This window comes from Trachypithecus francoisi, unplaced genomic scaffold (genome assembly GCF_009764315.1).
Source record: "Trachypithecus francoisi isolate TF-2019V2 unplaced genomic scaffold, Tfra_2.0 Lachesis_group14, whole genome shotgun sequence".
NCBI lineage: Eukaryota > Metazoa > Chordata > Mammalia > Primates > Cercopithecidae > Trachypithecus > Trachypithecus francoisi.
In genome coordinates, this window is record NW_022681459.1 from 39691911 (window position 1) to 39704311 (window position 12401).

The 12401-nt window shown below is 46.1% G+C and overlaps 1 protein-coding gene across 5 annotated transcripts in view; it reads right to left on the reverse strand.

Annotated features, from left to right (window-relative positions):
- PI4KA (phosphatidylinositol 4-kinase alpha) overlaps positions 1 to 12401 on the reverse strand; it is a 150377-nt gene that overhangs the window by 83537 nt on the left and 54439 nt on the right. For all 5 annotated transcript variants that reach the window (XR_004442559.1, XR_004442560.1, XR_004442558.1 and 2 more), the window contains exons 15-19: positions 10232 to 10327; positions 9657 to 9840; positions 9159 to 9262; positions 6744 to 6912; positions 3801 to 3851 (exon numbers count right to left, since the gene is read on the reverse strand). Coding sequence is in view for 1 of the 5 variants with exons in the window: in XM_033234040.1 (XP_033089931.1) it covers positions 3801 to 3851; positions 6744 to 6912; positions 9159 to 9262; positions 9657 to 9840; positions 10232 to 10327 (604 nt within the window). In the remaining 4 variants the exon portion in view is untranslated. The remainder of the gene's footprint in view (positions 1 to 3800; positions 3852 to 6743; positions 6913 to 9158; positions 9263 to 9656; positions 9841 to 10231; positions 10328 to 12401) is intronic.

A 12401-nucleotide genomic window follows, 5' to 3' on the forward strand; every position in this document is an offset into this window, starting at 1 on the left:
TTATTTATTTATTTATTTATTTTTTGAGACAGAGTCTCGCTCTGTTGCCCAGGCTGGAGTGCAATGGCACAATCCTGGCTCACTGCAACCTTCGCCTCCTGGGTTCAAGCAATTCTCCTGCCTGAGCCTCCTGAGTAGCTGGGACTACAGGCATGCGCCACCACGCCTGGCTAATTTTTATATTTTTAGCAGAGACGGGGTTTCACCATATTGGACAGGCTGGTCTCGAACTCCTGACCTCAGGTGATCTGCCCACCTCGGCCTCCCAAAGTGTTGGGATTACAGGTGTGAGCCACCATGCCTGGCCTGGAAAGCATTTAGATCACTGTTCGGTGTTTAGCAAGAACTAGGAAAGGGTGTAACGTTACTCTCAATCTAAGAGAGTACGTAAGCCAGGCCTTCCTAACTGGGGAGCCTTGGGTAGATTGCGTCCATTTAACTTCCTGAAGTTACGTGTAAAATCTTGAGAATAATACAGATTTCCACGGACAGAGAGTGCACAGTTTTCAAAAAGGTTCTCTGTGACCTAAAACATGTTAATCCACACACACCTGGTTTTGCAGGCACTGAGAAAATAAGTAACCCTTCCAAGGCCACAAAAATGACCAGTGACACAAGTAAACTTGCTCTCAGCGAAATACATGAATGTTTTTCCAGAAGGAGGTGCATCTTATTAAATCACTATTATATGACTGTGGAACAACTAGGTCTCTAAGCATTAGATACCATTCAAAACGTTTAACAAGCTAAATAACAACTGAAGTAATCTAATCAATGACATCTCTGAAGAAATATTATTCACAAAGTTGCAATACAAAGATCACCAAACCTAGCCAGGAAGGAGCCTCAGAGATTGTACAACGCAGCTTCCAAGCAACTCCCTCAAAGTCACTGAGAACAGCTGCATTAGGGCCAAAACCCAGGCTTCCTGCCCCAAATCCACTGGTACTTCCATTCAACAGAGTAATCTGAGACACTGTGCCATCAAAGGTCCAAAATAGAGTATATCTTTCTTTTAAAAAGTAAAATAAGTAGGCCAGGCATGGTGGCTCACATCTGTAATCCCAGCACTTTGGGAGGCTGAGGCGGGTGGATCACTGGAAACCAGGGGTTTGAGACCAGCCTGGTGAACATGGCAAAAAACCGATTTCTACTAAAAATACAAAAACTAGCCGTGCATGGTGGCGCACACCTGTAATTCCAGCTGCTTGGAAGGCTGAGGCAGGATAATCGCTTGAACTCAGGAGATGGAGACCGCAGTGAGCCAAGATCGCGCCACTGCACTCCAGCCTGGGTGACAGAGTGAGACACTGCCTCACAAAACACAAACAAACAAAAAACAAAAACACACAAACAACAACAACAACAAACCACCTCCGGAAATTAGTTTATTCCAGAAGGTTCAAGGGGTAACCATAAAGTAAATGCAAGAACCCATGATCTCTGTGCTCTTTGTTGAGCAATAAAATCAAATATTTGTTTCCTCCTCCATAATATAACCATTAACTTTCACTAAAAATACACTTATTCTACTCATGTAAAAGGTCACATCAGGGGAGTATTTAAGTGAGCATGTGCTAAGCTACCACAGATAACAGTTCTGCCTGTACCACCCACCCCAGCAGCCTGGAGAGGCACAGGCTTACACACAGTCTCACATGCAGGACTAGGAGTGCAACTTGGAACCCTGTGACCCTCAAATTTGTGTAATTTCAACCAACCTCACTACTCACTGCTTCCCTAAAGTGCAAAGTGCCTGACAGATTTCCACTATGCATATATTAAGCTCTAAATGACAACTGCTCAACATATTTGAAAGCTCACAAGAATACAGGTCATCAAACTCTGAAGGTCAAAGATCCTGGAACTCACTGATTTTAGTGCTGCCCCAAGCATCCTCCCAGTCTGCCTAAAACTTGCTCTCCTGCAGAGCCTGCTGCCAAAGAGTGCCTTGGGCTTCATGCCCCTTACTTTTCCTTCCAGGTCAGACAAAAGGCCCACATACAACAGCACTTTAAACACACAAGCATACACTAGTCAACATTAACTATACAGTGGGAAAATTTCTGTTTTGAAAAATCAACCAATGGGGCCAGGCATGGTGGTTCACACCTGTAATCCCAGCACTATGGGAGGCTGAAGTGGGCAGATCATTTGAGCTCAGAAGTTGGAGACCAGCCTGGGTGACATGGAAAACCCCATCCCTACAAAAAAATAGAAAAAGTAGCTGAGAATGGTGATGTGCACCCGTAGTCCCAGCTACTTGGAAGGCTGAGGTGGGAAGATTGCTTGAGCTGCAGAGGTCCAGGCTGCAGTGAGCTGATATTGTACCACTGCACTCCGATCTAGATGCCAGAGTGAGACCCTGTCTCAAAAAAAAAAAAAAAAAAAAAATCAACCAATGGGGGCATCCACGAAAAATACCATGGCAGGCCGGGCGCGGCAGCTCACACCTGTAATCCCAGTACTTTGGGAGGCCAAGGTGGGTGGATCACTTGAGGCCAGGAGTTCAAGACCAGCCTGGCCAACACGGTGAAACCCCGTCTCTACTAAAAATACAAAAATTAGCCATGTGTGGTGGGGCGTGCCTGTAGTCCCAGCTACTTGGGAGACTAAGGCATGACAATTGCTTGAACCCGGGAGGTGGAGACTGCAGTTAGCCGAGGTCGCACCACTGCATTCCAGCCTGGGTGACAGAGTGAGAATCTGTCTCAAAAATAAAAAATAAAATACAATATAATAAAAAATAAAAACAAATAAATAGCATGCGACATGTAACATTTTACTACTAAAGATAAATAATGGCAGACCAGTCAGTTACTATTTTTCATCTACCTCGGCCAGCCAAAACTGGACACCTAGAAGTCCCCAGGCTGGGAATAATGATGAACACTCAGATGGTGTGAGCAGAACCACTTCACTGAGACCAGGAGAAGTGCCTCTCTGTGCCTGCAATGCCACCTGTCTGCCTGACCTCCACGTCCCTAGGCTGCCCTAGCAGTTCTGCCACTAGGCCCAATCCTCTGGTGTACAAGTTGAAGGGGACACATGTAAGTGCTCAAGACTTGAACTACTAGGGGGTGAGGAGGAGGGGAGGCACTGTAAGGCAGACACAAGGGATGTCCTAGAAGGTCAATTAAATGGAAGGGAGAGAATATGGAATGAAAATAAATACTAGAACATAGGTGTTGGGCTTAGGACTTGCAGCTAGGAGTGACGAAGAAAGGGAAAAACAACTTCTACAAGTCATCTGGGAAGCAGCAGACCCAGGCTGGGACAGGACAGGATGGAAACAGGCTCTCCAACATGATGGTGCCGCACAGGAGGCAGGGACTGTGCCCGCCATGCCAACAACGCCCCTTGAAGGAGACTGGGGCCACAGCTCCGAGGCCTGAGCACCAACAAGAGGCTTCCAGGCCTGCACTTGCAGGAAGGATCTAAGGAAGGGATGGAAGCAGGGAGCTGGCCCACCATCAGTCATGAGGGCATGAGACACAGGATGAAAGTGGAGTCAGATTTAGGACCTAGGAGCCACACAGCAGGGAACCAAAGCAAGTGCCCTTGTCAATTGGTTGAGGGGGTTCGGGCAGGGCATGGAGAAAGGGAGTGAAGAGTGTGTCACGGTGGACACACCTACAGGGCTGTCATGGAAGAGCTGGTGATGGCTGAAGCAGTCACATCTAGAGGCACAGGGGCCTCAACACTGCACCTTTCTAAGGAATTTATTGTGTGTCACCAGGCAAGATTCAAAGCATGAACACAGTATCTGCAGTTTCATCATTCAATTAATGAATACTCACCACAGCTATTACAGGAATGAGTACTCCCAAGTTCCCTGCGCTGCTAGAAGCCTAGAAAAGAACAGAATTTTTGTCATTAAAGAGTATGTGTTTATTTAAAAAAAAAACACACACACACAAGATACAACATAGTGTTATGTAAACCTGGAATGTCTTAATCTAAGAGAAATGATGAGAGGTATGCAGAGAGAGGCATAGAGATGCTCATCCAGCATAATTTTAACAGCAAAAAATGAAAACAAACGTGAAAAATAAACCATAGTTACATAAATGATTACATAAATCATGGCATTTCTGTATAATTAGATATGACACAGCTATTTAAAATACAACTTTCTGAAAAGCATTTAGTCACCATGGAAAGAGCCCATAGCACATGCCAAATGAAAAAAAAATCAAGATTTAAAACTATGCTATGATTCAATCCCAATTATGTAATAAATACATACGCATAAAAAAGCTAGGAAGAAATCTGTCAAAGTGTTAGTAATGATTATGGCATCTGAGTCAAGGAATAAGTGCTTTTTACTTTACTATTTATAGTCTTCTGTATCTTTTCTAAAATAAACATACATTCTTTCCAAGTTAGGGAAATTTGGGGGGTTACTTAACAATAAAAGATAAGACTCCCTGGCTAGACACACAAATGTAGCTAATCTTCAGTATACAGTGATTAGTAAAAATTCTATAAGCACTGGCCTAAGCCGACTTGATTTATGCTCTTAATCTATAATAATGACAGCAGCTGAAGACCCTGAGCATCCACCGCAGCCAGGCACGTGCTGAGTGCTTCACATGCACCAACTTTTGGGAGGATTCATGGGAGGTCTCAGTAGCTTGCCAAGGCCACACAGCACTTCAGTGGTGGGGAGAGAATGCCAAGCTATAAATATATACACCTACTATGTACCCACAGAAATTTTTTTGAAAATTTACAAAGAATGCCAAGCTGGTTTCCCTGGGCTGGGGGCCACAAGGGTGCCTTGCCTGGTCCCCTCTGGGAAACTGATAGCCTAAGGGCTGCGTGATGATGGAGAACAACCCACAGATCTTAGTTTAATTTATAATTACAGCTCTTTGTCCTCCACAAGGTGAGGCACTGAGGTCCAATTTCCAGGGGAGAGCAGGCTCCTAAAACACCCCTCAGACAGGTTATAGCCTCTGCTTTCTCAGGTGCGCAGCACCACCTTGTATCATCAGCACCCTCCTCTTACCCTGATGCCTAAGGTCCCGCTAGACATGCAGGACACGCTTCTCTCCTGTGCACTGAGGTGGTCCGAGCTGTGTACCCTGCTGGGAGACTTGGGAAGTTATTCAGCCACATCACTGTCGGAGGGCCTGGCATAGCAAGGCCAAATTAGGGACAAGAGTCTTAGGATCTCTGCTTGCACCAGCCACTCCCTCTTGGCTGAGACTTTCACAGGGGGACTCCTCCATGCAACTGTCATCTCAGATGTCACTCTTCAGAGAGGCCTTCTCAACCAGCCCAATCTAAAGTGCCCCTCACTACACTGCCCTGTTTCACTCTCCCACTAAGCCCCACAGGCAGAGAGGACCCTGTCTTGTCTCGTTCACTTCTGTAACACCCTCATCTAGAGCAAGGGTTGGTAAACTATGGCTCATGGACCAAATCCAACCCAATGCCTGTTCCTGCAAATACAATTTTATAGGAGCACAGTCACACCTGTTCATTCACAAACAGGTGACTATAGAATAGTTGAGTTGAGCAATTACAGAAGAGGCTGTATGGCCTGCAAAGTGTAAAATATTTATACTCTGGCCCTTTAAAGAAAAAGTGGGCTGACCCCTGACCTAGGACAATAGCTGGCACAGAGTAGGTAAACAATAGCTGTCTGGGGGATGGGGAGGGAAGGGAGAGGAAATGACAAAACAGGGTGGAAGCAGAGATATGGTTGTGGGATATAATGGGGTTTTTCTTTAAATAATCTGATCAATCTTTTATTTTTTAATTTATAGTACCCCACACTTTTTATTCTTTTTCTTTTTGCCTTTATTAAATGCCTAAACACGCCTCAGTACCAAGCGTTATCAATACCAACTCACATTCCTTTCCTTATAAAAAAAAAAAAAAACCACTTTCTAGCTCATTACAAACACCCTCTTCCCTTTTCTCTCCACTTTCTTTTACATACCCACCCTATTTTAAAAAACCAAATGTTTAGCCAACCAAAATTAGTTTAAACTATACGACCCAACCCCAGCCAATAAAAAAATACAAAAACAAACTTGCGTCAAAAATAAAAATTCTCATGCTCTTTATTCAAATATACTCTCCTAACAACTAGCCAAAAAGATACCCTCTACACAAAAATAACACTGCTTTACTAAACATCTTTTGTTCAAATATTCAATTTCCTCAACATTTTAAGCATTATTCCTAATGCCCATGTGACATGCTACTGGGGAATTATGGAAGAAGAGGCCTCACCTGCCTCGGCCCCACCATAAATGTATTTGGGCATTCAAGACAGGACATTTGTTTGTCTCAGTGGAACTGTCTTCCTTGGGTGGCCTGAGATTAGGTGAACTCTGGCCCTTCTCATGTTGCCGCTGTGTTCTGATGATGGGCCCTTAAAGTCTTCCTAGGCCCAGCTACCACCCCGGGCTTCATGAAGAAGGCAAGGAGAGAGAGAGGGGCCCATGGGGAGCTGAGGCTAGACTGTTGTCATATCACCACCCCGGGATGGGGAAGGCAGCTACCACGAGCTGGATATAACTCAGTGAGAAAGCTGCCCTCTCCCCGATCCCTGCCAGCATCCTTGAGAAAGAATCCCACCCCTTCTTACTTGCATTCTACCAGGCACATTTAAATCACTCAACAAAGAAAGTGCCATATTCCAACCAAGATGGTGCCTGGAGACTAAGCCTTGGCTAGCAGGGATGGGACACTGATGGGGAAGGCACAGCCATCCTCCTTCCTACCTTCAGGGCAGGGCCCTTCTCGCTTGCCCTCTCGCTGGCTCGCTTCCCCTCCAGCCCCAGCTGCACAAACAACTCCAGCAGGTTCATAAGCAGCTCATCCACCAGGTGCTCGTCTTGGATGTTGGCCGCGATGTTGGCCAGGGCATTAATCACTGCCAGGGAGCAATGCCTGAAGAAGGAGTAAAATAACAGCCACTGTCAGGCCCTCAACCATCCCCAAGGGACGGCACTGCAGGGGTGAGGTGAGCTGAGCGGGCCAGACCCAGCCTGCCTTATCACACTCCTCCCAGTGTCTGTAAACCAAAGGAATCTCAAGTGGAGAAGAACACGTCATCTTTGTGAAAAACAGCCCGTAAAAGAAACTCAACTGCTGCAGAAATGACTGTAACCCTTTCTCCTGAGATGTAGTAAGGACCTCCAGGAGACTAAGTTCCAGGCATCTGCAACACTGGGGACCTGTGAGGGTCTCAGGACACTTCCCTCAGGGCTGAAAACGAAAGGGTCCATGCCCAGGCATTCCAGGTTGGATCCTGCTTTCCCCCTACAAATCACCAAGACCCTTAATGCATCATTTACCACCCACAGAACTTTCACTTCATGACCAGCTTCTCCCTCACGCTGCCTCCACCTTGGAGCTGATGTCAGCATTTTTTCACATCGAATGCTCAGGAAGTGTTCCAGGGTCCTGCCTCAGGATCCTGGCTGGCCCCATGTAAACGCTGGATGTGAAGCTGACATTGCCCCTTTGGCCAAAAACCTGAACCATCGAAGCCAACCAGGCTTCTGTGGCCCTGGAGACTGCCAGACTGTCACATCCAAGCGGCACGACCCTAGGTAAGTCTCTTAAGTCTTTGAGCCTCAATTTCTTCCTAAGTAAAACAAGGATAATAATTCCTCTTCGTAGGATCATGGGAAGAGTGAAACACCATGTGAAGCACTGAGCATGTCATCTGCCCCACTAAGAAATCCCAGAGCAACAGCAGCCACAGCAAAAGGCACTGTAGTTAGGTAATACCTGGTAGGTCAAGGGCAAACAAAGGGCAGTAAATGCTTCTGCTGGTGAGGAAGAGGACAAATCATTTTTGGTGGCAATATGAGAAAAGGCTTTATGGAAGGAGAGGCAAGCCAAGCCAGAACTGAAGAAATGGAAAGATGAAGACTGGCAGGTGCTACCGACTCACGGTAAGGCGTGGCAGAACACCTAGGAGGCGTGGGAGCAAAGGCAACCGGGGAGGCAGCTGGGGAGGCCCCTGGAGAAAGGGCCCAGCAGTCACACAGGCACAAGGAAGCAACGTGTTAGCTAGAGTGCAGGTTCCACGGCAGAGAATGGGACAGAGGAAGAAGGAAAGGAGAGCCTGACCCCGTCCCCAATCCAGTCTTCAGGCTGTTCTAGTAGCCTGGGCTCATGACGGTGGCAGTAAGAAGGCAATGAAGTAGTATCGATGTGAGAGACAGCTCTATTGATTGAGAACTTTAATGTATGCAGTCTCATTCCCAACTGCAGGCAGGTTCTCATTTGGCAGATGAGGAAATTGAGGCACAGAGAGGTTCAGCATTTTCTGAAGTCATGTAGCCACATGGCATCACTCCACAGCTGCACTCCCACCCACTAAACTGACGTGGAGAGAACCTCAGAGGAAGGCCTGGACTTCACAGTCAGAAGGGAGGAGCCTGGAGGTCAAGAAAAGTAATGCCTGCAAAAGGGCTCTCTTCTTCCCTTCCCAGCCTCCTGTCCTCATCTGACTTCACCTCTCCCCTTCCCTCTCTTCCAAACATGGATGAACATGTCCCTATCCTTAAGGCACTCCTAGAGGAAGGTAAGGAATAGCCAAGAAGCATCTCTCAGTCTGTCAGGGAAAACTGGTCAGACTTTATACAAGTATCAAAAGTTCAAAGACATTTAACACCTACTTCCTTGGACCCAAAATCCTACTTCTCTGAATCTAACCCACAGAAAGCATCAAAGATGCTCAGAGATATGTAGCTGTTAGGCTGTCAATGCTGCATTTATTAGTGGGAAAACTGGAAGACAACCTAACATCCAAACTAGAGACTGGCTGGTTAAATTTCGGTTCACCTACAGGATGGGACGCTCCGCAACCTCTAAAGGCAACCTGTGCAGGATCATTCATGGTGTGGCTGATGTGCTGCCCCATAAAAAAGCAGGTTAGCTGCATGTGCAGCATGGGCCCGATCAGAAGGAGAGGCAGGAGCTGAGATCTCGTGCACTAAGATGCTCGATGGTCACCTCTGCAGGGGGCACATTGGGTTTTCATTTCCCCCCTTATGTGTGCATTGATCTGTAGCATATAGTGTTCTTGTAAGAAGAGTTTATTTAAGAGACAAATTCACAAACCTCACATTGTCAAAGTTAAATACTGTCATGATAAAAAAGTGACAATGAAGTCCAGTTACCTGTAGCCGTGGTCCTTGTAATCTTTGGTGGCTGAGTATACAACGGAGCTGGCCTTCACACTGATCTGCTGGAAGAGGTTCCACACTTCCTGATAGATGTATTGCTGGGAGAGAGCGAGGGGCACTGTCACCATGCAGGATGCCCTCATGAGGCCCCTCCTGTCATCACCCAGAGAGAAAGCTCTGGAATCATGGGGCACAACAGCCCAAAGATCATCCATTTCTAAAGCTTTAATCAAACCTCAAATTAAAAGCTAAAAGGAACTTGGCTTAGATTCAAATATTGTTATAATACACTGACAGGAAATTAAACCTCTTTTTCCATAGCACTCATGGCACTTTACATTATTCTTACTACTCAGTGTTAAAACAGTTGTCAGCATTTAGCTCATCTGCAAGGTATATTTAATCGGTATTTGCACATCCCTTACAGTCAAGAGTTCAATGTAGCTTGTAATGTAACAGGGTTAGTGGTGTCCCAACTCTGGCCTCCCTTACATTTCCGGTGATAACCAGGCAGCCCAGCTGGTCAATAATCAGCACATCAAGAGGGGAGGGGGGTTGGCAGAATTTCTGCTGCAGGATCTGCAGAATGGGCTCCATGACCTTCGGGGTGTCCCTCAAGGCCACTGCGATGTGTCCCAAGGCTCGGATTGTGTGGTCGGGAATCAAGTGAGCGTCCCTACAGAAGGAAGAAGAAGCGCCCTAGCAACAGTCCTCCAGCATGTAGTAGTGAAACAGTACCCAGAGACTACGATCTAGACCTTAATTTCCTAACAATCTTGATGAAGTGTTCATCTGAAACTGACAGTCCAGGATTTTAACCACCAGCAGAAAGGCAAGCCCCAGGTACTAAGCTGGATGACAAAGATCTTTCTCGACTTCCACACAGTGGTCCAGGAAGTACGTTCCAAGGTGGACTTCACCTTAAATCTTGTGACAACCCTGAAGCATGCCTATGCTCTGAGGCAAGGAGATAAGGACAGACGCATCCGTACGCACAATGCCAGGTGCCCCACACAAGCCTGCTGAGAACAATGGGTTGTCTCTGAGAGACAGGAATGGGGGCGTACTTGTCGCTCTCCTGAGAGATGTAGAGCCGGTTGGACAGGCTGGCCAAGAATGCCTCCACGATCACTGGGTCCACCGTCAATCCAGCCTTCAGGCACCTGAGCAGCAAGAAAACTCATGTGGCATTGAGGCATCAAAACAAGATAGGTTTTTTGTTTTTTAATTTTTCCTTCCTTAGGCCTACAGAGTTTAAAGAACTGCTCAAATTTTCTTCCCCCAAAATTGGAGGTCATAACACAGAATGAATTCAAAGAATTACTCCAGATTTTGCCCACTTGATAAATATCTCAGTCAGAAACAATAATTTCATTATTTTGCCCAGAACAGTTTCCTTTGGAATATCATGCTCACCCTAATTCCAATTTCAATCCCCTGTACTGTTCCTTAAGGTCACAGAGACTGATTGAAAAGACAAATGGTCCCAAGAGAGCAGAGGAAACATCACAATTACATACTAAGGTTTTCATGGTAAGGAGAAACATTTATGTTATAGGGAAAAGGGGAAAAATTTAAAGCCCCTAAAAATATAAAATCTTGTAAGATGTACTAGCTCTCCACATCTGTTTGGCTCCTGGGCCAGAGTTTAGAGAACAGTTTGAGTCTGACAGACAAGCTGCCATCCTGATTTAGCTTCAAGGGCAAGGAACCAGAATCCAGGCAAAGAGGCATTTGCATGGAATCAGACTGTATTTGGCTCCCAAGCTGGAAGAACAAGAGTCCACAGTGCAGGAGTCTGGGCAGCAAGGGGTACCTGATCATATTTAAAAACCTCACATTTATATTAAATATTCCACAGAAAACAAGGTAAAGAAAATATGATACGTTACTCTGGATGGTGAGCTAATGGGTAATCCTTGTCTTTTTACTTTTCTATACATTACAATTTTTCTCTAGTAAGAATTTCTTAGCCAAGTGCGGTGGCTCATGCCTGTAATCTCAGCACTTTGGGAGGCAGAGGCGGGCAGATCACGAGGTCAAGAGATTGAGACCATCCTGGCTAACATGGTGAAACCCCATCTCTACAAAAAAAAAAAACACACACACACAAAAATACAAAAACAATTAGCCAGGCGTGCTGGCGGGCACCTGTAGTCCCAGCTACTCAGGAGGCTGAGGCAAGAGAATGGCATGAACCCGGGAGGTGGAGCTTGCAGGCAGTGAGTCGAGACCAGGTCACTGCACTCCAGCCTGGGTGACAAAGTAAGACTCCGTGTTTTTTTTTTTTTTTTTTTTTTTTTAAAAAGGAAGAATTTCTTACTACATTTTTTGAGACAGAGTTTCACTCTTGCTGCCTAGGCTGGAGTGCAATGGCATGATTTCAGCTCACCTCTGCCTCCCGGGTTCAAGTGATTGTCCTGCCTCAGCCTCCCAAGCAGCTAGAATCACAGGCATGCACCACCATGTCCGGCTAATTTTTTGTATTTTTAGTAGAGACAGGGTTTCACCATATTGGCCAGGCTGGTCTTGAACTCCTGACCTCATGATCCACCTGCCTTGGCCTCCCAAGTAGCTGGGATTACAGGTGTGAGCCATTGCGCCAGGCCCCTTATTATGTTTATGATCAGGAAAAGAAAAGAAGTAAAATATGAAACAATTCCTCTTTACAGATCAAGTGTAGGCTTAAAATAATTAGAAACAAGCTTTAAAAAAGTATAAATGCAGCCAGGTGTGGTGGCTTATGCCTGTAATCCCAGCACTTTGGGAGGCTGAGGCAGGCGGATCACGAGGTCACGAGTTCGAGACCAGTCTGACCAACATAGTTAAATCCTGTCTCTACTAAAAATACAAAAAATTAGCCAGGCATGGTGGTGTGCACCTGTAATCCCAGCTACTTGGGAGGCTGAGGCAGGAGAATTGCTGCAGCAGAGACTGCAGTGAGCTGAGATCACGCCACTGCATTCCCACCCCAGGGAACAGTGCGAGACTCTGTATCAAAAAAAAGAAATGTAAAAATGGTCTGGGTGCGGTGGCTCACACCTGTAATCCCAGCACTTTGGGAGACCAAGGCAGGTGGATTACCTGAGGTCAGGAGTTCGAGACCAGCCTGGCCAACATGGTGAACTCCCATCTCTACTAAAAATACAAAAATTAGCTGTGCGTGGTGGTGGATGCCTGTAATCCCAGCTACTCAGGGGAGGCTGAGACAGGAAAATCACTTGAACCTAGGAGGCA